The 25727-nt window shown below is 36.8% G+C and overlaps 1 protein-coding gene across 7 annotated transcripts in view; it reads right to left on the bottom strand.

Moving 5' to 3' along the window:
• LOC149785983 (unconventional myosin-VI-like) overlaps positions 1–25727 on the bottom strand; it is a 164058-nt gene that overhangs the window by 81284 nt on the left and 57047 nt on the right. For all 7 annotated transcript variants that reach the window (XM_089976243.1, XM_089976247.1, XM_089976244.1 and 4 more), the window contains 5 exons: positions 15254–15411; positions 9749–9840; positions 8444–8516; positions 7625–7752; positions 4448–4543 (listed from right to left, as the gene is read on the bottom strand). In XM_089976243.1, the coding sequence (XP_089832369.1) occupies positions 4448–4543; positions 7625–7752; positions 8444–8516; positions 9749–9840; positions 15254–15411 (547 nt within the window). The remainder of the gene's footprint in view (positions 1–4447; positions 4544–7624; positions 7753–8443; positions 8517–9748; positions 9841–15253; positions 15412–25727) is intronic.

The raw sequence follows: 25727 nt of genomic DNA, 5'->3' as shown, positions 1-25727 counted from the left end.
GCTGATTGGTGTTTGTACTAATAATGAGAGTTATCTTGAGGCTGACAATGACATGGATATAAAAGCAGATGATGAAGGCAAGGTGAGCAACAGAAGCAACTCTTGTGCAACCTGCTTCTTCATGTCCTCCATACAGTTTATGAACTCCAGGGAAGGACCAAAATGTCAGTTTCTGAACACCAGGGAAGACCAGAAAGCCAGTTTCTGAACACCAGGGGAGGACCAAAAGGTCATGATCACAACAGAAGGTGTAATAAGGCCGGGCTTGAGTGAAGATGAGTGAAGGAAATCACTGTGTCTCACCAAACCCAGTCAGACCATTTCTCAATGTGTTGTGAGCTGCCCCATTAGCAACCTTTGTTATATGGCATGTAGATTCCCAGCCATGTTTGTTATGGACTTGCTCTGTAGGACTGAAGAATGTCAGTGAAACCAAGTCAAGCAAAGACATGGTAACTATCATACTTCTTTTCAAGTTCAATTTTGCCTGGAACACTCGAAAGTCTGTTTTATAGCAAAGCTGGAAAGACCATACAGACACCATTGTTGTTGTTCTTGTTGTAAGTTAAATGCTATTTTTGTAAGATCACTTTTGAGTTAATACAGTCCTGAATCTTGTTCTTTCACCTTAAGATACTGTAAGAGCTGATGGAAGGAGGAAAGGCCATTTTGTGTGAAAGGTCTGACTCCTTCTCTACAATGAATTTGTCATAACAATGAGCCTGTCAGACACAAAATATTCATTTGTGCACCCTGTTTACAAAGTCAAATACCAGACTGCACAGGTCTGGTTATTTTGCACCCACACCGCCACCATGATCTGAAGAGAACAATCATCTCCGCCAAATTTGGCAATGATAATTGGGCTACCTTTCAGTAGAATCGATCCTTCCAGAAACAAAACATGATATCATAATTTGTGGATTAAGTTGACCAGAAAAGTGTTGTCACTGTGCCAGCAGGTCATCTGCAAAAAAGTGTATGAACAGTCTACTAAGGGGATTCAAATCCACAACTGCAACCAAGAGACTGAGGAGTTGCAGAAACTGTCAGAAAAGACGGTGAGCTCAATAATCCATGTTGTGTACTTGGAGGCACACAAGGTTTAGGTTGCTGTTGTTGTTGTTGTGGTGGGGTTTAACGCCATTTTTCAGCACACGATAGACTATACATGGCGGCCAGTATTAATGGTGGAGGAAGAACCTGGGAAAACCCTGGAAAGAACCACCGACCCATGAGAAGCTACTGGCAAGCCTTCTCACATACCCACATTGACCAAACCCGAGACTCAAACTGCTGCAGACAGAGGTGAGATCGCAGTGATCCATAACGAAGAGCGCTTTAGACCACTCGGCCACTCGGGGCCCCGGTTTAGGTTGCTAAAAAAAATCCATACACAGGTGGACTAAATGCTGTGTTGAACTGAAGTATGACTGGTTTCAACTGACCCAAAATCCTAATCAACTTGAAAGGGATAGAGGGTCATTTGAGCATGTCAGCAAAGACAAGTGTACTTTGTGTTTTTGGAGGATGTCATTGAGATTTTCTGCAGTTACTGTTGACAAGGTTGACTGGAAGAGAGTAACAACACAACTGGGGATTTTGTTAAATGCTCATGGGCTGATGATAAAGCCAAATTGTAGAGCACAAAATTAGTACATGGTTTCTTGGAATCAATTCCACCTAGACCATCCATTTTGCGGGGGCAACGGATTGATCCATGCACCCTGTAAATGAAGGAGTGGCACCTACCTGCAGACTGACTATGAGCAAACAGGGTGGTAAGCCAATGATGGCTATTTTTTCGCTTTATATAAACTGCTTCCAAAACTGAGGGGCCTGTTGCTGCCTAAATTTGGAATAAGGAAGAAATTGTTGCCTTTGTGCAGCATTCTTCCTATTAGGGGCCGTCCATTTAGTACATACGCATGATGGGGGGTAACCCAAATGCATATGATTGCATATGGGGGGGGGGGTCTACTGATAATGTACGTATGCATAGGAAACAGGGGGAGGACCTCGATAATAATTTTTCTAATATGTAACCTGTTTGACTGGGTTCAGTCGGTGTTTGAATTTTAGTGGACACTGGACAAACTGTTTAAAGTTATGCAGCTTATTTCTTAATGATGCAGCCAGACATTCAACATCAGTGGACTATCTGTTTTATTAAGCACATTGATATTATTAATTCTTTATGGTTTCTGTATGAATTAAACATAGGCCATTCAATAGAATTTGGGGGTGTGGCTGTGCATCAAGCATACATACACATGTGGGGTGTGTGTAAAAAAGTATGTGTAAGTACGGGGGGAGGGGTCAAACTTTGCCAGGTTTTTGCGACTGTACTAAATGGATGGCCCCTTATCCTTTTGCTGATGATCATCTCTCCTTTGTGGCTGACACTGATTCAGTCTGAAACCTGGTGCTGGTAGCAAGGCAAGGGGTGTGGCAGCTCTTCTGATGCCTTATGCCACACTTCCTTTATTATACTGCCAAACATCAAAGTGTGCCAAATTGACTTAGCCTGTATGAAAACTTAGGCCCTGACTTTAACCAGATTTCAGGTGGAATTTTAAAGCAGATTTCACCTAAAGCCTAGATTCCACTCATTCTAAAAGTTAGGTGGATTCAAGGAGGATTCAGGGTGGAATATGGCCCGAAATATGCAAATTACTCCGTCTATTATTAGGAGGAATGTTTATTCCACCTACTAGGTGGAATTTGTTTATTCTGTCTACTAGGCGGAATCTGTTTATTCCGCTTTTTTAGCCTACATTCCCCTTATTATCACTTTTAGGCAGATTCAGGGTGGAATATAGTTCGAAATATGCAAATTACTCTGTTTGTTACTAGGCAGAATCTTTACTTCTGCCTAATTAGATGGAAATACCTGCAGAAACCCCATTCAATAATGATAGTGTCATATCTTTAAGGGTTGATTACAATACAATGAAATAATATGATAGTAATTCTGAATAATTTTAATAATATCTTTAAAGAGATGCATCAGGATCTTATAATTGATTGAATACATTAGTTTGAACCTGTAAGCCATTGAGCCAGGAAGAGAATATAATCTTGACTATTTGTTATCAACAATTTAGAATTATGGTCCCAAATTCAAAGAACAGTTCATTATAGAAATATAGCGTTTTAAGCTTTAATACCTTGTTTTCAGAACTAAAAGATTCCAAACATGATTTGTAAATTGAAAGCTGGCAATAACAGTTGCGTTATATATGTACTATTTGTTTTATTAATTCATCACATTTTATATTTTCTACCAATTTTTTTTTTTAACAGATCCAAAAGAAATGGCAGAATATCAAAGAGGTGATGATAAACAAGAAAATCAGTGAAATGCTAAAACCATCAAGAAACCAGTATATAGATGGATGGATTTTCATAATTAAATGGAAAATTTGGCACTAAAGGAACTTTATGGGCATTTTCAATATTTGGACCTTTTTAAAATTTTATTTGTACATGTTGAACAAATTAAAACTAAAATGTGTTCTTATATTCTGTAATATTTGCTTCAATTCTTGGTCTGATGTTTAATGCCAGGGAGGTGTTTAAGGAATCCACGGACAATATGTCCTAGGAATCCTTTGACAATATGTGAGAGGAATTCTCAGAATGCTTGGAAACCATGGACATGTCCAAGGATTCCATGGAAAGCTCAGAGTATTGGTTACTAAAAGCCTTGGAAGTCCGAGGTCAACCTCGGATGTTTGAGAATAAAAACCTTGGACATCAGTATAAAAAAATTTTGTGTTAGGACTGTTACTTCGGAAAGTCAGCCACCAAATCTCCGAGGTTATACCCCTTCTGGTCATACTGAATAACTGAATCTACTGATCTCCATTTACTTGTTCATATCCTGTGATAATACAGTAAGTGGTCATTGATAACTGTTGCATGTTCTATTACTATTTAAATGTATATTGGACTAAGCTTGTCTGAAATAATGTGTACATGAAAGCTTGTCTGAAATACTGTGTACACGAAAGCTTGTCTGAAATACTGTGTACACGAAAGCTTGTCTGAAATACTATGTACACGAAAGCTTGTCTGAAATACTGTGTACACAAAAGCTTGTCTGAAATAATGTGTACACAAAAGAAAAATGGAATTCAACTTGGTTTTAATTAAAGGACAACAAAGACTATGACACTTCTGTTCATTTGTTGCTGATAGAAGAAGTACTGCAAGAAATATATTCACAATAAAAAACTGACAAATTAAGCCCTTTGAGAAAACAAAATTTTGTAGATTATTTTTTTGTTCTTTCTAAAGATTAAAGTGCATACATAACATGAGTTATTGAAATTTTTGGAAATTTGATAATGTGGGTAGGACAAGTGAATTCTTCGCAACTTCTAGTCCTTGACAAGTAGATAGAAAAATATTAACAGCCCTGATGTGTTAAATGAAATCTTACTGTGTGGTAGCAGACAGCACCAGCAAAATGCTTGATCAGGAAACCTTCATCATCACGAACATCTCGGTGAGACTTCAACTTTGATTTCCTGGGCACCTGTTGAAAAAGTAGGGACATTCAAGCTCATTGTTTCTTGCACTAGACCTAAGCAGACCTAAGCAAGGACTGGTCACTTTTATAAAACTTGTTTTTGTAGGAAACTGTAAATAACCAATTCATTTCATAAAGGATCATTTAAGACAAAATACCACACAGTTTTGTTAAGTTTAAATTTTGCCAGAACACAGAGGAAAGAATTTGTCTTGCCTAGAAGCTCCAGCTGTTCCATAAGGCAAGTATTTGAACTCAACAGGCTGCATATATATATATATATATATATATATATATATATATATATATATATATATATATATATATATATATATATATATATATATACAGATTAATTTAAAACTTTATATAATCTACAAACATTAAAACTGGTTTATTATAGGGAACCATGGAAGTACCTCTAATCTGGTAATTGAATTTAAACTTATAGGGGATTTTCATGTACATTTGGTGTAGAATCACCATAATACATACAGAAAAAAGCACATTCCATGACCTGTCGACCCAACAATTCATTTGCCTTATGTGAAACAAGACATGTATAAAATCTGGTTGAAATCCGATAATAATCAAGGTACTTTGGTCTATAAATTTGGGGCTACAACTCTGGTAAACTATGACATTGCAGGTGGACATTTATTGCTGCATATCAAATTTGGTTGAACTACAATAATTATGGGAATTATTGTGGATGGGTCTGTCAATCAGGGGCTATAACTCTGCTGAAGTGAGTGGGTCTGTCAATGAAGGGCTATAACTCGGCTCAAGTGGGTGGGTCTGTCAATCCGGGGCTATAATTTCACTCAATGATAAAGAACACTGAAAAATTAACTCATCCAATCTCATCAGCACCAAGCAGGATACCAAATTTTGATGACATCAATTAAGGAATATAATGTGTAAACGAAGTGGGTGGGTGTTGAGATACTGAGATGACACATCCCACCAATTCAACACTCATGTAAAAACAATAAAAGTACCACATGATTCATAAAGTACCACATGGTCCAAAGAATACCACATGGTTCAAAGAGTACCACATGGTCCAAAGTTTTCAGCATTTAACTGCCACATGATCTATCCAGTCTAGCAAACAGAAGTGTTTCCAGTTTCATGCTAAAAAAATTGGACTGATTAGTCAGAATAGCATTCTATAAAACTTATTTATCCACTTCCATTTATCGAAAGTAAACCATGATTGCATTTATTTTTGAGAAAAGACTACACCAGTATTAACCAGTATGATTTTTTATGATAGCTAGATATACACCACGATTGTAGGACTCAAGTTTCATTTATTTGAGAAAGGTCTACGCCAGTATTAACCAGTATGATTTTTTATGATAGCTAGAATACACTCTGTACATAATTACTTAAATAATTTGTGTCATGTTACTTGCTGTAACTTAGAAATGACCACAATTAGCAAACTGTTGCCTGGAAAGGTAGCGATTACTAACTCACGCCTTTTAGTCTATGTCCAGTACGTGCTAGTAAATACTTGGAGAAAAAAAGTAAACATCCAAATAAGTCTAATACCGTTACGTATGAACAAAATGAAAAGCGGTCAAGACACAACATCATCCAGAAAATTCTGAATTTATTGGGGTTTTGGTCTTTTTTTTAATTCTGTTTTACGGTCAGAAAAAATCTAGGGTCAGCACCTGGAAAATAGAAGGTTCCTTACATTTAGGATAATAACATTAATTAAAATTTGATTCAGGAGAAAAGCATATTTTGTTTCTTTTTATTTTTATTAAAGGGCAAAAATCTAAATCTGAATAATATGTAACAAATAACATGAAATGCCATAAAATAATGAATAGATAACATCAATTATTTTAATACAGCAATGTGATAGTGACATCAATGTTTTATTGGGCAATGAGGTTACTTGGCATCCATTTTAAATCTTCAACCAAAACCTACCTTGTATTTAACTTCAACAATTCATTCCCATTACTGCATATAAAATATTAGTTTTTTATGACTTTTAATCTTTTATGTTGTATTTTTATTATATATATTTTCTTCAGTATCAAATTACAGATATTCAATTTAATCTATCAGGTAAAAATATTTTGCTAATTATAGCACTTTTTATATTGAAATTCATGTATCCTCTATTTTCAAAATAGTTTTGTTTAGTTTTTACATTTTTAATAATGGGGGGAATTCTCTTCACATTACAAAACCAGTGACTGTCAATAGGCTTGACCATTGGTTACTTCCCTTGGTTTAATTTTTAAACTTCAAACTGGTATCTAATCCTATCCAAGATACTGATGATATAAGCCCACATTTCAAGTCTGACTGGCAACAAGTTCAGTCATTCAGATGCAAATTCTAACTGGATCTTGCTCATTAGCCAACACCTTACAATATATTCAAATCTTCCAAGTTTGATCAAATCATTCATATCTTCCAAGTTTGATCAACTCAAATCAAACATGGGACCTGCACAGTGGTAACAAATTCAGACCATGCATGATCAATTGATTATTAAGTGTGGATAATGCTTGTTATAGAAACTCACTCATGACTTTTGATACATGCATATATTTAAAAAGTCGGATCAAAATCGGATCAGAAACATTACCTCCAGTGTGATAACAAGGATAACCTCATTTTAGAATTCCCTCATTAACAAACCCATCTGAGATTCAAATGATGTAAACCCATCTGAGATTCGGATGATGTAAACCCATCTGAGATTCAGATGATGTAAACCCATCTGAGACTGATGATGTAAACCCATCTGAGACTCTGATGATGTAAACCCATCTGAGATTCGGATGATGTAAACCCATCTGAGACTCTGATGATGTAAACCCATCTGAGACTCTGATGATGCAAACCCATCTGAGACTCTGATGATGTAAACCCATCTGAGATTCGGATGATGTAAACCCATCTGAGATTCAGATGATGTAAAACCACATTCCAAGTTTGACTGGAATCAGATGAGAAATATGGGCTCCAAAGAAATGATGACAAACAGGTCAATGGATGCAGGGCCATAAGATCACATGCTGTTATTGAGCTATAAAAAAAGGAATCACTCACACTGAGTCTGAAGTGTTGCTTATTGTGGTTGTGGACCTCCATGGTGAAGTGGTCAGGTTTAGGGGTCGGCAGTTTGCTCTCCTCATCCAACAGGTCAAAAATACCAGAGCTCTTGACCTCAATCAGCTCTGAAAACATTGGACAGAAGTGAAGAAATAAAAACAAAGCAAACCTCAAGTGTAACATACAAAAATATTATTATCAGAAATAACTAAAATATTTAATGGGCTAAATGAAAACCAAATTTTCCTATTATAACATTAATGGCATGCATAATTAGAATATTCATCTTAGTTTTAAAAAATTACGAAATTATCATTTTTTTCATTCTTCTTTTTGGGTCAACCTTGCTTTGTGTTGACATAAACCTCTTATGTGGGCCTTACATATCACACAAATCACACATGAAAATTCTGTGGGCCATGCATATCATACAAATCACACACGAAAATTCTGTGGGCCTTACATATCACACAAATCACGCATGAAAATTATGTGGGCCTTGCATATCACACAAATCACATGAAAATTATGTGGGCCTTACATATCACACAAATCACGCAGGAAAATTCTGTGGGCCTTGCATATGACACAAATGACACATGAAAATTATATGGGCCTTGCATATGACAAATCACACATGAAAATTATGTGGGCTTTGCATATGACACAAATCACATGGAAATTCTGTGGGCTTTACATATCACACAAATCATGCATGAAAATTATGTGGGCCTTGCATATGACACAAATCACACATGAAAATTCTGTGGGCCTTGCATATGACACAAATCACACATGAAATTCTATGGGTCTTACCTATACAGTCTGCATTGTCTGTCCACTGGATTTTCTTTACATTCAGCCCTTCTTTCTCATAGAGGATTTGTTCCTGCAAAAGATATTACTGACCAAGTGATTTATAAAATATTAATTATCTGAAACAGATACAAGTATATGAATTATATTTTAATGGCATGTCAGGATAATAATGGCTACATGTGCTTAGCATGGCATAAAATTGGCAAGAAATGTTACAATACACAGTTTAGTGTAACAGCATGACATAAAATTGGCCAGAAATGTTACAACACACAGTTTAGTGTAACAGCATGACATAAAATTGGCAAGAAATGTTACAACACAGTTTAGTGTAACAGCATCAATGGAACCTCAGAACTCATCAAAAGACATATGATTTAAGTTCAATGAATGAGCAACAATTATTATGATCTTGTATAGTGTGTGTGTGTGTTTCAGTAGAAATGTCCAATGTGTTCCAAAATGACTATGCTAAACTCACCTCTTTGAGACCAAGGTGTTCCAAAATGACTATGCTAAACTCACCTCTTTGAGTCCAAGGTGTTCCAAAATGACTATGCTAAACTCACCTCTTTGAGTCCAAGGTGTTCCAAAATGACTATGCTAAACTCACCTCTTTGAGTCCAAGGTGTTCCAAATGGCTATGCTAAACTCACCTCTTTGAGTCCAAGGTGTTCCAAATGGCAATGCTAAACTCACCTCTTTGAGTCCAAGGTGTTCCAAATGGCTATGCTAAACTCACCTCTTTGAGTCCAAGGTGTTCCAAATGGCTATGCTAAACTCACCTATTTGAGTCCAAGGTGTTCCAAATGGCTATGCTAAACTCACCTCTTTGAGTCCAAGGTGTTCCAAATGGCTATGCTAAACTCACCTCTTTGAGTCCAAGGTGTTCCAAATGGCTATGCTAAACTCACCTCTTTGAGTCCAAGGTGTTCCAAATGGCTATGCTAAACTCACCTCTTTGAGTCCAAGGTGTTCCAAATGGCTATGCTAAACTCACCTCTTTGAGTCCAAGGTGTTCCAAATGGCTATGCTAAACTCACCTCTTTGAGTCCAAGGTGTTCCAAATGGCTATGCTAAACTCACCTCTTTGAGTCCAAGGTGTTCAAAATGACTATGCTAAACTCACCTCTTTGAGTCCAAGGTGTTCCAAAATGACTATGCTAAACTCACCTCTTTGAATCCAAGGTGTTCAAAATGACTATGCTAAACTCACCTCTTTGAGTCCAAGGTGTTCCAAATGGCTATGCTAAACTCACCTCTTTGAGTCCAAGGTGTTCCAAATGGCTATGCTAAACTCACCTCTTTGAGAATCCTCTCATTGAAGAACTGCTGCAGCTTTTCATTGCAGTAGTTAATACAAAACTGCTCAAAACTGTTCTCCTGGAAATATTCTGCAAAACAAGAAAATGACAGCCATTAGCAGAGTGAAGGGCACATGGTTGATAATAGCTGTCGAACTTTGACCTTTAACCCCAGGTCAATGTATCACTCCATTATCGTAGTGCACTCAAATAACTCATAAACCTGCATAACATCAAAAATAAGCTACTGTTTGCTAGAAATTAAAAACTCATGACCAAAACTGGTAAATAAAAGATTATATATATATATATATAGAGAGAGAGAGAGAGAGAGAGAGAGAGAGAGAGAGAGAGAGAGAGAGAGAGAGCGCATTTTATCAAAGAAAACAGCAGTTGGTGGAGCTGTTGTCATGAAATTGGGAAATTTAAATATGAAATCATATAGTTTTATGGATTTTCTATAACAATGAACAACAAATAAGAGATCACAGTCACTTCTTGTAACTTGTCTTCAGCTTTTGTCTCCCCAGATTGAAGAACTTGCCATCAATCTGGTATCTAAGTTCAATCCCAGTGTCATGGTCAAAGAAGGTATCAGTAAGCATGGTAGAAAACATCATACCGAAAAGGGTTGGGACCAACATACAGCCCTGCTTGACTGCAGTGGTGACTGGTAATGGTTTGAAAAATCATCACAATGAATTTCTCAAGGGAAACCAAACTTTACTATGATCTTCCAACAGCTGACTGTCAAGGCTTTTGTCAGGTCAATTAATGTCATGCACAGGTTGTCAGGTCAATGAATGTCATGTACAAGTTGTCAGGTCAATGTATGTCATGTACAGGTTGTCAGGTCAATGAATGTAATGAACAGGTTGTCAGGTCAATTAATGTCATGAACAGGATGTCAGGTCAATGAATGTCATGTACAGGTTGTCAGGTCAATGAATGTCATGTACAGGTTGTCAGGTCAATGAATGTCATGTATAGGTTGTCAGGTCAATGAATGTCATGTACAGATTGGATGTCTGTCCCTGGCATTTCTCCCGGAGTTGACGAAAGCACCATGTATGTGGTACCTTGTCTTTTCCTGAAGCCACACTGACTCTCATGCAGGAAGCTTTAATCAGTGTGATGCACAAGGTGATTCTGCAGAACTCTGTTGAGTGACAACTCAGCATTGGTGCCTGGAACATTCAACATAACACATTTTAATTCACAGATTAGCTGTCACCAGTCTATTATAGTACATGACTGATGTCAGCATCACTATAACACTCAGGTGTAGATCAGTCTAATATAGTACATGAATTATGCCAACATCACTATGACACTCAGGTGTAGATCAGTCTATTATAGTACATGAATTATGCCAACATCACTATAACACTCAGGTATAGATCAGTCTATTATAGTACATGATAGGTGTCAACATCACTATACCACTCAGATGTAGATCAGTCTAATATAGTACATGATTGGTGTCAGCATCATTATAACACTCAGGTGTAGATCAGTCTATTATAGTACATTAATTATGCCAACATCACTATAACACTCAGGTGTAGATCAGTCTATTATAGTACATGATAGGTGTCAACATCACTATACCACTCAGATGTAGATCAGTCTATTATAGTACATGATTGGTGTCAGCATCATTATAACACTCTGGTGTAGATCAGTCTATTATAGTACATGATTGGTGTCAGCATCACTATACCACTCAGATGTAGATCAGTCTATTATAGTACATGATTGGTGTCAGCATCACCACGACACTAAGGTGTAGATCAGTCTATTATAATACATGAATTATGCCAACATCACTATGACACTCAGGTGTAGATCAGTCTATTATAGTACATGAATTGTGCCAGCATCACTACGACACTCAGGTGTAGATCAGTCTATTATAGTACATGATTGGTGTCAGCAGCACTATATATATATAGTGTATTATAGTACATGACTGGTGTCAGCATCACTATATAGTCTATTATAGTACATGAATTGTGTCGGCATCACTATGACACTCTGGTGTAGATCAGTCTATTATAGTGCATGATTGGTGTCAGCATCACTATAACACTCAGGTGTAGATCAGTCTATTATAGTACATGATTGGTGTCAGCATCACTATGACACTGAGGTGTAGATCAGTCTATTATAATACATGAATTATGCCAACATCATTATGACACTCAGGTGTAGATCAGTCTATTATAGTACATGAATTGTGCCAGCATCACTACGACACTCAGGTGTAGATCAGTCTATTATAGTACATGATTGGTGTCAGCATCACTATATATATAGTGTATTATAGTACATGACTGTTGTCAGCATCACTATATAGTCTATTATAGTACATGAATTGTGTCGGCATCACTATGACACTCAGATGTAGATCAGTCTATTATAGTACATGATTGGTGTCAGCATCACCATGACACTAAGGTGTAGATCAGTCTATTATAACACATGAATTATGCCAACATCACTATGACACTCAGGTGTAGATCAGTCTATTATAGTGCATGATTGGTGTCAGCATCACTATAACACTCAGGTGTAGATCAGTCTATTATAGTACATGATTGGTGTCAGCATCACTATATAGTCTATTATAGTACATGAATTATGTCAGCATTACTATGACACTCAAGTGTAGATCAGTCTATTATAGTACATGATTGGTGTCAGCATCACTATAACACTCAGGTGTAGATCAGTCTATTATAGTACATGATTGGTGTCAGCATCACTATGACACTCAGGTGTAGATCAGTCTATTATAGTACATGATTGGTGTCAGCATCACTATATAGTTTATTATAATACATGAATTATGCCAACATCACTATGACACTCAGGTGTAGATCAGTCTATTATAGTACATGATTGGTGTCAGCATCACTATAACATTCAGGTGTAGATAAGCCTTATTTCTTTTTAAAATCACATAACTGATGTTATCTACAAATCTAAATCCACATGCCTGTGACATTGGTGATAACTGATGTCATCTACAAACCTAAATCCATATCCCTGAGATATTTATCATAAGTGATGCCATGTCCACATGACCAGCAGTAAGCTGATTGTTTGCTGTCATCCCTGAGGTATTTATAACTGATGTCATGTCAACATGACCAGCAGTAAGCTTGTTGTTTGCTGTCATCAATGAGGTATTGATGATAACTGATGTCATGTCCACATGACCAACAGTAAGCTTATCATTTGCTGTCATCAATGAGGTATTGATGATAACTGATGTCATGTCCACATGACCAACAGTAAGCTTATTGTTTGCTGTCATCAATGAGGTATTGATGATAACTGATGTCATGTCCACATGACCAACAGTAAGCTTATTGTTTGCTGTCATCAATGAGGTATTGATGATAACTGATGTCATGTCCACATGACCAACAGTAAGCTTATTGTTTGCTGTCATCAATGAGGTATTGATGATAACTGATGTCATGTCAACATGACCAGCAGTAAGCTTGTTGTTTGCTGTCATCCCTGAGGTATTGATGATAACTGATGTCATGTCAACATGACCAACAGTAAGCTTATTGTTTGCTGTCATCCCTGAGGTATTTATAACTGATGTCATGTCAACATGACCAGCAGTAAGCTTGTTGTTTGCTGTCATCAATGAGGTATTTATAACTGATGTCATGTCCACATGACCAACAGTAAGCTTATTGTTTGCTGTCATCAATGAGGTATTGATGATAACTGATGTCATGTCCACATGACCAACAGTAAGCTTATTGTTTGCTGTCATCAATGAGGTATTGATGATAACTGATGTCATGTCAACATGACCAGCAGTAAACTTGTTGTTTGCTGTCATCCCTGAGGTATTGATGATAACTAATGTCATGTCAACATGACCAACAGTAAGCTTATTGTTTGCTGTCATCCCTGAGGTATTTATAACTGATGTCATGTCAACATGACCAGCAGTAAGCTTGTTGTTTGCTGTCATCCCTGAGGTATTGACGATAACTGATGTCATGTCCACATGACCAACAGTAAGCTTACTGTTTGCTGTCATCCCTGAGGTATTTATAACTGATGTCATGTCAACATGACCAGAAATAAGCTTGTTGTTTGCTGTCATCCCTGAGGTATTGATGATAACTGATGTCATGTCAACATGACCAACAGTAAGCTTATTGTTTGCTGTCATCCCTGAGGTATTTATAACTGATGTCATGTCAACATGACCAGCAGTAAGCTTGTTGTTTGCTGTCATCAATGAGGTATTGATGATAACTGATGTCATGTCCACATGACCAGCAGTAAGCTTACTGTTTGCTGTCATCCCAGAGGTATTGATGGTAACTGATGTCATGTCCACATGACCAACAGTAAGCTTATTGTTTGCTGTCATCCTTGGACTTTAATTAGCTACACTTTAATTAGTTACACAAAACAATAACCTAAGCACAAGTAAAACTTTGCATGCAATAGAACAATTAAAGACTAATCCTACAGACTGAATTCCATGTCATCACTGGATTAATAATGCAGACAAAGAATTTTGGCAATTGGGCACCAAACATGATACACGACTTTCAAACCATGTGATAATGACACTGTGTGTGTGATCACATGCTTCTAAGTCAAGGCAACCACTGTGTGAGTGATCATATGCTTCTAAGTCAAGGCAGCCCGTGTGGGACTGATCACATGCTTCAAAGTCAAGGCAGCCACTGTGTGTGTGATCATATGCTTCAAAGTCAAGGCAGCTACTGTGGGACTGATCACATGCTTCCAAGTCAAGGCAACCACTGTGTGAGTGATCATATGCTTCTAAGTCAAGGCAGCCACTGTGGGACTGATCACATGCTTCCAAGTCAAGGCAACCACTGTGTGAGTGATCATATGCTTCTAAGTCAAGGCAGCCACTGTGGGACTGATCACATGCTTCAAAGTCAAGGCAGCCACTGTGTGTGTGATCTAATGCTTCTAAGTCAAGGCAGCTACTGTGGGACTGATCACATGCTTCCAAGTCAAGGCAACCACTGTGTGAGTGATCATATGCTTCTAAGTCAAGACAGCCACTGTCGAACTGATCACATGCTTCCATTTGTGGTAATGAGCATATACTTCCAAAACATTGAAAATACATTTTTTCCAGCTAGTCACTCACTTGGTCCAGCTTTGCCACTACCACCTGTAGAGCTACTAATGCCCAACAATTTTCATCAAAAAGGTAAGCCACAAAAAGTTGACACCTTAAAATGTAAAGCTCCTAAAATGAATCTGTTACAAGCATTACACAAAACTGAAAGGGGATAAAAAGGGTGACTAAATAATTACAGTGCTTATGAAGTTTGCAAGAAATCTACATTAGAAACTCTGAAAGCACCTTGTTATGCTGTGATGCATTAATACAAGTTTTGCAAACTGAAAAATGTCTGACCACTGGTCATCATTTTAAGCTTAAAAGTATTTTGTGATATATATAGAATTTTCGTACCAAACCCTGCGATATCCAGTAGTCCCATGAAGTTTACAGATGAGGAGAATGGAATAGCCTTGTTAATTCGGACAACAATGTAGTCAAACAGTTTGGAGTAGATGGACTTTGCCAGGGCATCTCGTGCACTCTGGGCTTCATACGTCTTCAGTGGTACCCTGAAATAATAGCAACAATATCTTGACTATCATCTTAGTATAAATTTATCTTGCTCATTTGTGCAGATTTCAATATTAAATTTAAAAGTACTTTGCACTCCTACAAAGGACCTCAACTGAGCCATTTGACAGCGAAGACATCTAAAACCTTGTTCTTTCAAAACTCCTAACATACACTGCCTACAACGGAACTTGAATATAGGAAAACTGACTATACAGTACATGGAATACTCAAACAGGACAGGCAATATAGAATACAGCACACCCTCCCTATAGGGCCCCTCATTATAACATGGTTTCTTTTATATGGTGGGTATGTTCAACCATCCATTTTAACATATTGTAAGAAAACTGTATGTATAGTGAACATCATTACATTGAAATATCGTAAGACAGTAAACTGAATGACTCCAATGGCCAGTATTATAATAAGGGATTGTTTTGTGGCAGTAAACTGCATGACTCCCATGGCCAGTTTTATAATAAGGGATTGTTGTGAGACAGTATACTGCATGACTCCCATGGCAAGCATTCTGAGGGATTGTTGTAGAAACAGATACTGCACGATTCCCATTGCCAGTATTATAATGAGGGATTGTTGTGGCAGTATACTGCATGACTTCCATGGCTAGCTTTAAAATGAGGGATTGTTGTAAGACAGTATACTGCATGACTCCCATGGCTACTTTATAATGAAGGATTGCTGTAAGACAGTATACTGAATGACTCCCATGGCAAGCATTATAATGAGGGATTCTTGTAAGACAGTATACTGCATGATTCCCATGGCAAGCATAATGAGGGATTGTTGTAAGACAGTATACTGCATGATTCCCATTGCCAGCATTATAATGAGGGATTGTATTGTTGCAGTAAACTGCATGACTCCCAAAATATTTTAACAAAAAACTGAATACAGAAATCCACCTTTCATCTGTATTTCCCAATGTACAAAATGTTGTAATGAATAACTGAATACAGAAATCTAGCTGTCATTTGTATTTTCCAAAGTAGAAAATGTTGCAATGAATAACTGAATACAGAAGTCTACCTGTCATCTGTATTTCCCAATGTACAAAATGTTGTAACGAGTAACTGAATACAGAAATCTACCTGTCACCTGTATTTCCCAATGTACAAAATGTTGTAATGAGTAACTGAATACAGAAATCTACCTGTCACCTGTATTTCCCAATGTACAAAATGTTGTAATGAGTAACTGAATACAGAAATCTACCTGTCACCTGTATTTCCCAATGTACAAAATGTTGTAATGAGTAACTGAATACAGAAATCTACCTGTCATCTGTATTTCCCAATGTACAAAAATGAATAACTAAAGAGATCTTGATATTACTTGAAACTTACACTTATATGACAGAATTTATCAAGTTTTGTTTTCATTATTTAGTTTCCTGTATTTAACAGAAATGATGTAAATCACTATGATTAAATGAATGTAAATTTTCATGGACTTTGTTGTTTCCATGTGCTACAAATTGTAAGACCTAACAATCAATGATCCCTCTGTAAAAACCCTGACCTCCTCCCATCACGGACACATCAACAATTATAACGACTGGTATCAAATGTAATTTTTTTATAAAACCATTAAAATTAATGCCCATGAAAGGTATTGACCATCAAAATTAATGCCTATAAAATATAAACACCATCAAAATTAATGCTTATAAAATATAAACACCTTCAAAATTAATGCCTATAAAATGTAAACACCATTAAAGTTAATGCCTATAAAATATAAACACCATCAAAATTAATGCCTATAAAATATAAACATCATCAAAATTAATGCCTATAAAATATAAACACCATCAAAATTAATTCCTATAAAATGCAAACACCATCAAAATTAATGCCTATAAAATGTAAACACCATCAAAATTAATGCCTATAAAATGTAAACACCATCAAAATTAATGCCTATAAAATATAAACACCATCAAAATTAATGCCTATAAAATATAAACACCATCAAAATTAATGAATATAAATATAAACACCATCAAAATTAATGCCTATAAAATATAAACACCATCAAAATTAATGCCTATAACATATAAACACCATCAAAATTAATGCCTATAAAATATAAACACCATCAAAATTAATGACTATAAAATATAAACACCATCAAAATTAATGCCTATAAAATGTAAACACCATCAAAATTAATGCCTATAAAATATAAACACCATCAAAATTAATGCCTATAAAATATAAACACCATTAAAATTAATGCCTATAAAATATAAACACTATGAAAATTAATGCCTATAAAATGTAAACACCATCAAAATTAATGCCTATAAAATATAAACACCATCAAAATGAATGCCTATAACATATAAACACCATGAAAATTAATGCCTATAAAATATAAACACCATCAAAATTAATGCCTATAAAATATAAACACCATGAAAATTAATGCCTATAAAATGTAAACACCATCAAAGTTAATGCCTATAAAATATTAACACTCAAAATTAATGCCCATAAGATATAATGACCATATTATAACAGAAATAAATTAGTTCCAATTGCTGCAAAGGAAATTCTGTTTATACTGAAGGCAAGCATATATGTAAGTGCATAGGGATGAGGAAAATAATGATTAGGCAGTATATGTGTGTATGGAATTTGGGAAATTCAGGCATTAATTCAAATTCATCAAACTATATTTAAAACCTAAAATGGTAAAAATGTGACATGACAGATGCCAAATGAAAACTGGTGACTCGACATATGCCAAATGAAAACTAACATCAGTTTACATGCTGACATAAATATACTCTTGTCCAACTTACATTCTTCCCACTGCAAGCTTGGACATTTTTAATAGACCCCAATTTTTCTTCCTTCATGTCATAAAACCTGACTAATGGATTTGACCTGGATGCGTCAAATTATGATGTTACAGTTGTCTTGCACTTTTATAAGAGTATGCAGTTTATATGGAAAAAATCGGACATTGTATTTAAGGATTTAGTTTTTCCTCTTTGTCACTGTTTAGTATCCCTTTCTGGGAATAGTTAAACTTACATGACACAGTGTGGCCAGGAACATGCTGACATACCTTTGAACCATATACATACATGTCACCTGTATACAACTATTCACCAATGATACAAACTTGTCTGTAGTCAAATATGAAGGTTTAGACCTCAATGATACAGACGAGTCTATTCAAATGTGAAAAACCTGGACCTCAATGATACAGACGAGTCTATTCAAATGTGAAAAACCTGGACCTCAATGATACAGACGAGTCTATTCAAATGTGAAAAACCTGGACCTCAATGATACAGATGAGTCTATTCAAATGTGAAAAACCTGGACCTCAATGATACAGACGAGTCTATTCAAATGTGAAAAACCTGGACCTCAATGATACAGACGAGTCTATTCAAATGTGAAAAACCTGGACCTCAATTATACAGACAAGTCTATTCAAATGTGAAAAACCTGGACCTCAATGATACAGATGAGTCTATTCAAATGTGAAAAACCTGGACCTCAATGATACAGACAAGTCTATTCAAATGTGAAAAACCTGGACCTCAATGATACAGACAAGTCTATTCAAATGTGAAAAACCTGGACCTCAGTGATACAGACGAGTCTATTCAAATGTGAAAAACCTGGAGTCTGTAGTCAAATATGAAGGTCTATACTGAGCCCATCACCAAAGCATTGCTGAAAATTATGTGACCTTGAACCCTAGGTCGATCGAGTAAGCAAGCATGCTGCAAAATGGACTGCTTAGCTTCATAATGATCCCATGATTGAAGAAAATCAGTCATGTGGTTTAGTAAATATAAGCACATGGAAAAAATGTCACATCTTAAGGCAAATTTATATAACCATGACCTTGACCCCAAAGTCAATGGTGCAAGTTCCACAGAGTGAATGATCTTAGCTTCATAATGAGTCATGCAAAGTAATACCAAGGCTTATAAAGTGGAAAACCCCAAACCATAAAGCATATTTTCTATGACTTCAACCTCAAAGTAAAAAGGGTGAGAAAGCATTTCACAGAATAAATTGTCTTCAAATGTTACAAATGATGAAAGGTGATCAAGGAGCATCAAATATATAAGCAAATGAAGAACCAAAACCTTAAACTGCTGACAATAGCAAGATCACAGCTGGAAAAGTAACTGTTATGCCTTGCTTTCCACTATAATGATCTTGCACAACTTTTCAAAAAAGTGTACGAGTACAATGAATGGCTAAAAAATTGTGTGAGGATAATGAATGACCCATAAATTGTGCAAGTTTAATGACTGGCCCAAAAATCGTAAGAGTATAATGACTGGCCCATAAATGATAAGAGAATAATGAGTGGCCCATAAACTGAGCAAGTACAATGACTGGCCCAAAATTTGTGCAATTAGAATGACTGACCCGAAAACTGTACAAGTAGAACGACCAACCCAAAAATTGTATGAGTATAAATGGCTGACCCAAAAATTGTGCAAAAAACAATGACTGGCCCACAAGTTGTGTGTGTACAATGACTGGCCCACAAGTTGTGCACAATGACTGGCCCACAAGTTGTGTGTGTACAATGACTGGCCCACAAGTTGTGTGTGTACAATGACTGGCCCATAAGTTGAGCAAATACAATGACTGGCCCAAAAACTGTGCAAGTACAATGACTGGCCAACATGCCTATCTTACAATGATAACAATAATATTCTCCAAGTTCCAAAGCAATCCACTGAAAACTCTAAAAACAGCAGCAGTCACAAACTTTTGTAATATAGTGCATTCAGGTGCAGGTCAACAAGTGCAATAACTGCAATAAACAATGTAACATGTCAATGTGCATATCATTAGACCATAATATACATTAAGTTTCCCAGTCAATGCAAGACAAATTGAATTCACAAGAGTGTTATACACTGCAAGACAAACTGCATTCACAAGAGTGTTATACACTGAATTCAGCTGCTGGATAAAATGGGCAATAACTCTAACAAAATCACATGAGCACAATGATCTGTTGATATATGTATTATCATCAGATGACACATAGAAAAGTTTAAAGGTGTTCCACTGAAAACTCAAGACTAGTCACACACCCAATATTGCCATAAACTAGTCCACTGTTAACTATGAGACTAATCACATTGCCAATATTGCCATATACTACAAGTTGCTCCAATCAAAACTGGGACTAGAAAAAATGTTAATCCGAAAGTTTTAAAAATAATCTATGAATTTTCACATTCGACCTGAATACAAGCCATGAATATTAAAATAGGTCAACTTGGAATTTGTTTCAACTTTAAGTAATCTGTGACAAGAGTTCAAACATTAATACAATACTTTGATTGGCCACCACAGATGAGACCTGACATGAATACTTTGATTGGCCACCACAGATGAGATCTGACATGAAAAGCAAGCAGCATGCTGTAAACTCGGCAATTCTTTAATAATTCACATACACAATACACAATTAATCTGTGCAGAGTAACCTATCCCAATACACAATCTACAGTCATTAATATGGAAAAATTTATCACTGAATAAACATTTCTACTTCCAACTGCATTGAACAGAAAGGGCCGTTTGTCTAGGCTACTTCCATTGGTCAGAAAGGGCCTTTTGTGTGTGTCTATTGAAGAACCCATAAAACCATAAACATTATTACCCAGTCAATAATTTTAAGTTAAACAATGAAGGTCACAGTTACCTTCTTTGGTTGTAACAGTACATTACTAAGAGAGTTTCATAAAAATATTGGTCACAAAAACCTCTTTTTGCATAAGGATGTAGAACATGTAAAGATGCGTCCACTCACCACGTTTCCTGATTCTAAGTAGGTAGTAAGCAAAAAGCATGGCACAAGGACATGTGGTCATGAACTAAATGCAAACACTTAACCAAAACCAGTAAATGATGAAATATGTCATGTTGTCCGTCTTTGTTAAAAGGGTGAGTTAGTAAAAGTGATAACATATCCTCAATTTCAACGTTTCATTATGTAAGATAGGATATATACATGCAAATAACTTGTTGTGGCTCTAAGTAACTTTGTTTTGTTCTAGGGGTGAAATGTGAATTGTGGCTTTTGGTGATGTTGTTTTGTTGTGGGGGTGAAATGTGAATTGTGGCTTTTGGTGATGTTGTTTTGTTGTGGGGGTGAAATGTGAATTGTGGCTCTTGGTGATGTTTTGTTGTAAGGGTGAAATGTGAATTGTGGCTCTTGGTGACATTATTTTGTTGTAGGGGTGAAATGTTAATTGTGGCTCTTCATGACATTGCTTTGTTGTGGGGGTAAAATGTGAATTTGTGGATCTTGGTGATGTTTTATTGTGGGGGTAAAATATGAATTGTGGCTCTTGGTGACATTTTGTTGTAAGTGTGAAATGTGAATTGTGGCTTTTAGTGACATTTTGTTGTAAGGGTGAAATGTGAATTGTGGCTCTTGGTGACATTTTGTTGTAAGGGTGAAATGTGAATTGTGGCTCTTGGTGATGTTTTGTTGTAAGGGTGAAATGTGAATTGTGGCTCTTGGTGATGTTTTGTTGTAAGGGTGAAATGTGAACTGTGGATCTTGGTGATGTTTTGTTGTGGGAGTGAAATGTGAATTGTGGCTCTTGGTGACATTTTGCTGTGGGGTGAAATGTGAATTGTGGCTCTTGGTGACATTGTTTTGTTGTGGGAATGAAATGTGAATTGTGGCTCTTGGTGGCATTGTTTTGTTGTGGGAATGAAATGTGAATTGTGGCTCTTGGTGACAGTTTTGTTGTGGTGGTGAAATGTAAATTGAGGCTATTGATGTCATTGTTTTGTTGTGGGAATGAAATGTGAGTTGTGGCTATTGGTGACTTTGTTTTGTTGTGGGAATGAAATACAAATTGTGGCTCTTGGTGACATGTTTTGTTGTTGGGGGTGAAATGTGAATTGTGGCTCTTGGTGGCATTGTTTTGTTGTGGTGAAATGTAAATTGTGACTCTTTGTGACATTGTTTTGTTGTGGGGGTGAAATGTGAATTGTGGCTGTTGGTGACATTGTTTTGTTGTGGGCTGAATTGTGAATTGTGGCTATTGGTGACAATGTTTCGTTGTGGGGGTAAAATGTTAATTGTGGCTCTTGGTGGCATTGTTTTGTTGCGGTGGTGAAATGTAAATTCTGGCTCTTGGTGACATTGTCTTTTTGTGGGGGTGAAATGTGAATTGTGGCTCTTGGTGACATTGCTTTGTTGTGAGGGTGAAATGTGAATTGTGGCTCTTGATGACATTGCTTTGTTGTAGGGGTGAAATGTGAATTGTGGCTCTTGGTGACATTTTGTTGTAGGGGTGAAATGTGAATTGTGGCTCATGGTGACATTTTGTTGTAAGGGTGAAATGTGAATTGTGGCTCTTGGTGACATTTTGTTGTGGGGGTGAAATGTGAATTGTGGCTCTTGGTGACATTGTTTTGTTGTGGGGTGAAATGTGAATTGTGGCTATTGGTGACATTGTTTTGTTGTGGGAGTGAAATGTGAATTGTGGCTCTTCATGACATTTTGTAGCGGGGGTAAAATATGAATTGTGGCTGTTGGTGATGTTTTGTAGTGGAGGTAAAATATGAATTGTGGCTCTTGGTGACATTTTCTTGTGGGGGTGAAATGTGAATTGTGGCTCTTCATGACATTGTTTTGTTGTGGAGGTAAAATATGAATTGTGGATCTTGGTGACATTTAGTTGTAAGGGTGAAATGTGAATTGTGGCTCTTGGTGACATTTTGTTGTAAAGGTAAAATGTGAATTGTGGCTCTTGGAGATGTTTTGTTGTAAGGGTGAAATGCGAATTGTGGCTCTTGGTGACAATATTTTGTTGTGGGGGTGAAATGTGAATTGTGGCTCTTCATGACACTGTTTTGCTGTGGGGGTAAAATATGAATTTGTGGATCTTGGTGATGTTTTGTTGTGGGGGTAAAATATGAATTGTGGCTCTTGGTGATATTTTGTTGTAGGGGTGAAATGTGAATTGTGGCTCTTGGTGACATTTTGTTGTAAGGGTGAAATGTGAATTGTGGCTCTTGGTGACATTTTGTTGTAAGGGTGAAATGTGAATTGTGGCTCTTGGTGATGTTTTGTTTTAAGGGTGAAATGTGAATTGTGGTTCTTGGTGATGTTTTGTTGTAAGGGTGAAATGTGAATTGTGGCTCTTGGTGACATTTTGTTGTGGGGGTGAAATGTGAATTGTGGCTCTTGGTGACATTGTTTTGTTGTGGGGTGAAATGTGAATTGTGGCTATTGGTGACATTGTTTTGTTGTGGGAGTGAAATGTGAATTGTGGCTCTTCATGACATTTTGTAGCGGGGGTAAAATATGAATTGTGGCTGTTGGTGATGTTTTGTAGTGGAGGTAAAATATGAATTGTGGCTCTTGGTGACATTTTCTTGTGGGGGTGAAATGTGAATTGTGGCTCTTCATGACATTGTTTTGTTGTGGAGGTAAAATATGAATTGTGGATCTTGGTGACATTTAGTTGTAAGGGTGAAATGTGAATTGTGGCTCTTGGTGACATTTTGTTGTAAAGGTAAAATGTGAATTGTGGCTCTTGGAGATGTTTTGTTGTAAGGGTGAAATGCGAATTGTGGCTCTTGGTGACAATATTTTGTTGTGGGGGTGAAATGTGAATTGTGGCTCTTCATGACACTGTTTTGCTGTGGGGGTAAAATATGAATTTGTGGATCTTGGTGATGTTTTGTTGTGGGGGTAAAATATGAATTGTGGCTCTTGGTGATATTTTGTTGTAGGGGTGAAATGTGAATTGTGGCTCTTGGTGACATTTTGTTGTAAGGGTGAAATGTGAATTGTGGCTCTTGGTGACATTTTGTTGTAAGGGTGAAATGTGAATTGTGGCTCTTGGTGATGTTTTGTTTTAAGGGTGAAATGTGAATTGTGGTTCTTGGTGATGTTTTGTTGTAAGGGTGAAATGTGAATTGTGGCTCTTGGTGACATTATTTTGTTGTGGGAGTGAAATGTGAATTGTGGCTCTTGGTGACAATTTGTTGTGGGGGTGAAATGTGAATTGTGGCTCTAGGTGACAATTTGTTGTGGGGGTGAAATGTGAATTGTGGCTCTTGGTGACAATTTGTTGTGGGGGTGAAATGTGAATTGTGGCTCTTGGTGACAATTTGTTGTGGGGGTGAAATGTGAATTGTGGCTCTTGGTGACAATTTGTTGTCGGGGTGAAATGTGAATTGTGGCTCTTGGTGACAATTTGTTGTGGGGGTGAAATGTGAATTGTGGCTCTTAGTGACAATTTGTTGTGGGAGTGAAATGTGAATTGTGGCTCTTGGTGACAATTTGTTGTGGGGGTGAAATGTGAATTGTGGCTCTTGGTGACAATTTGTTGTGGGGGTGCGATACTAACAGATGCATACAATCATTAAATCGGATTATTTTGGCTTTAACATTGCTTGAGACTTAATCTGCATAAGTGAAAGATGAAATATGGGACACAGAGACTTATTTGTCTGAGGAGGATAAAGTGCACAGAAACCCTACTTCATCACAAGTAAATTGCAAAATCTTAACATAAGCCAATAAAATGTTAAATGTAGGTTTGTGACCCTGTTGTGTTGTATGGGTGTGGTATTAATGTAGGTATGTGACCTTGTTGTGTTGGAAGAGTGTGGTGCTAATGTAGGTCTGTGACCTTGTTGTGTTGTAAGAGTGTGGTGCTAATGTAGGCCTGTGACCTTGTGTTGTCAACATGTGGTGCTAATGTAGGTCTATCACCTTGTTGTATTGTAAAAGTGTGATACTAATGTAGGTCTGTGACCTTGCTGTGTTGGAAGAGTGTGGTGCTAATGTAGGTCTGTGACCTTGTTGTGTTGTAAGAGTGTGGTGCTAATGTAGGTCTGTGACCTTGTGTTGTAAACGTGTGGTGCTAATGTAGGTCTATCACCTTGTTGTATTGTAAAAGTGTGATACTAATGTAGGTCTGTGACCTTGCTGTGTTGTAAAAGTGTGGTTCTAATGTAGGTCTGTGACCTTGTTGTGTTGTACGAGTGTGGTGCTAATGTAGGTCTGTGACCTTGTGTTGTCAACATGTGGTGCTAATGTAGGTCTATCACCTTGTTGTATTGTAAAAGTGTGATACTAATGTAGGTCTGTGACCTTGCTGTGTTGTAAAAGTGTGGTTCTAATGTAGATCTGTGCTTGGTACTAATGTGGGTCTGTGACGTATTGTACAGGTATGGTAATAGTGTAGGTATATGACCTTGTTGAGTTTTAAAAGTGTGTTACTAATGTAGGTCTGTGACCTTGTTGTGTTGAAATG

The sequence above is a fragment of the Sinohyriopsis cumingii genome, chromosome 12 (genome assembly GCF_028554795.1).
Source record: "Sinohyriopsis cumingii isolate HCF-2022 chromosome 12, ASM2855479v2, whole genome shotgun sequence".
Classification (NCBI taxonomy): Eukaryota; Metazoa; Mollusca; class Bivalvia; order Unionida; family Unionidae; genus Sinohyriopsis; species Sinohyriopsis cumingii.
Note: the sequence above shows the minus strand (reverse complement) of the source record. Positions and strands in the feature narration are given on the sequence as shown.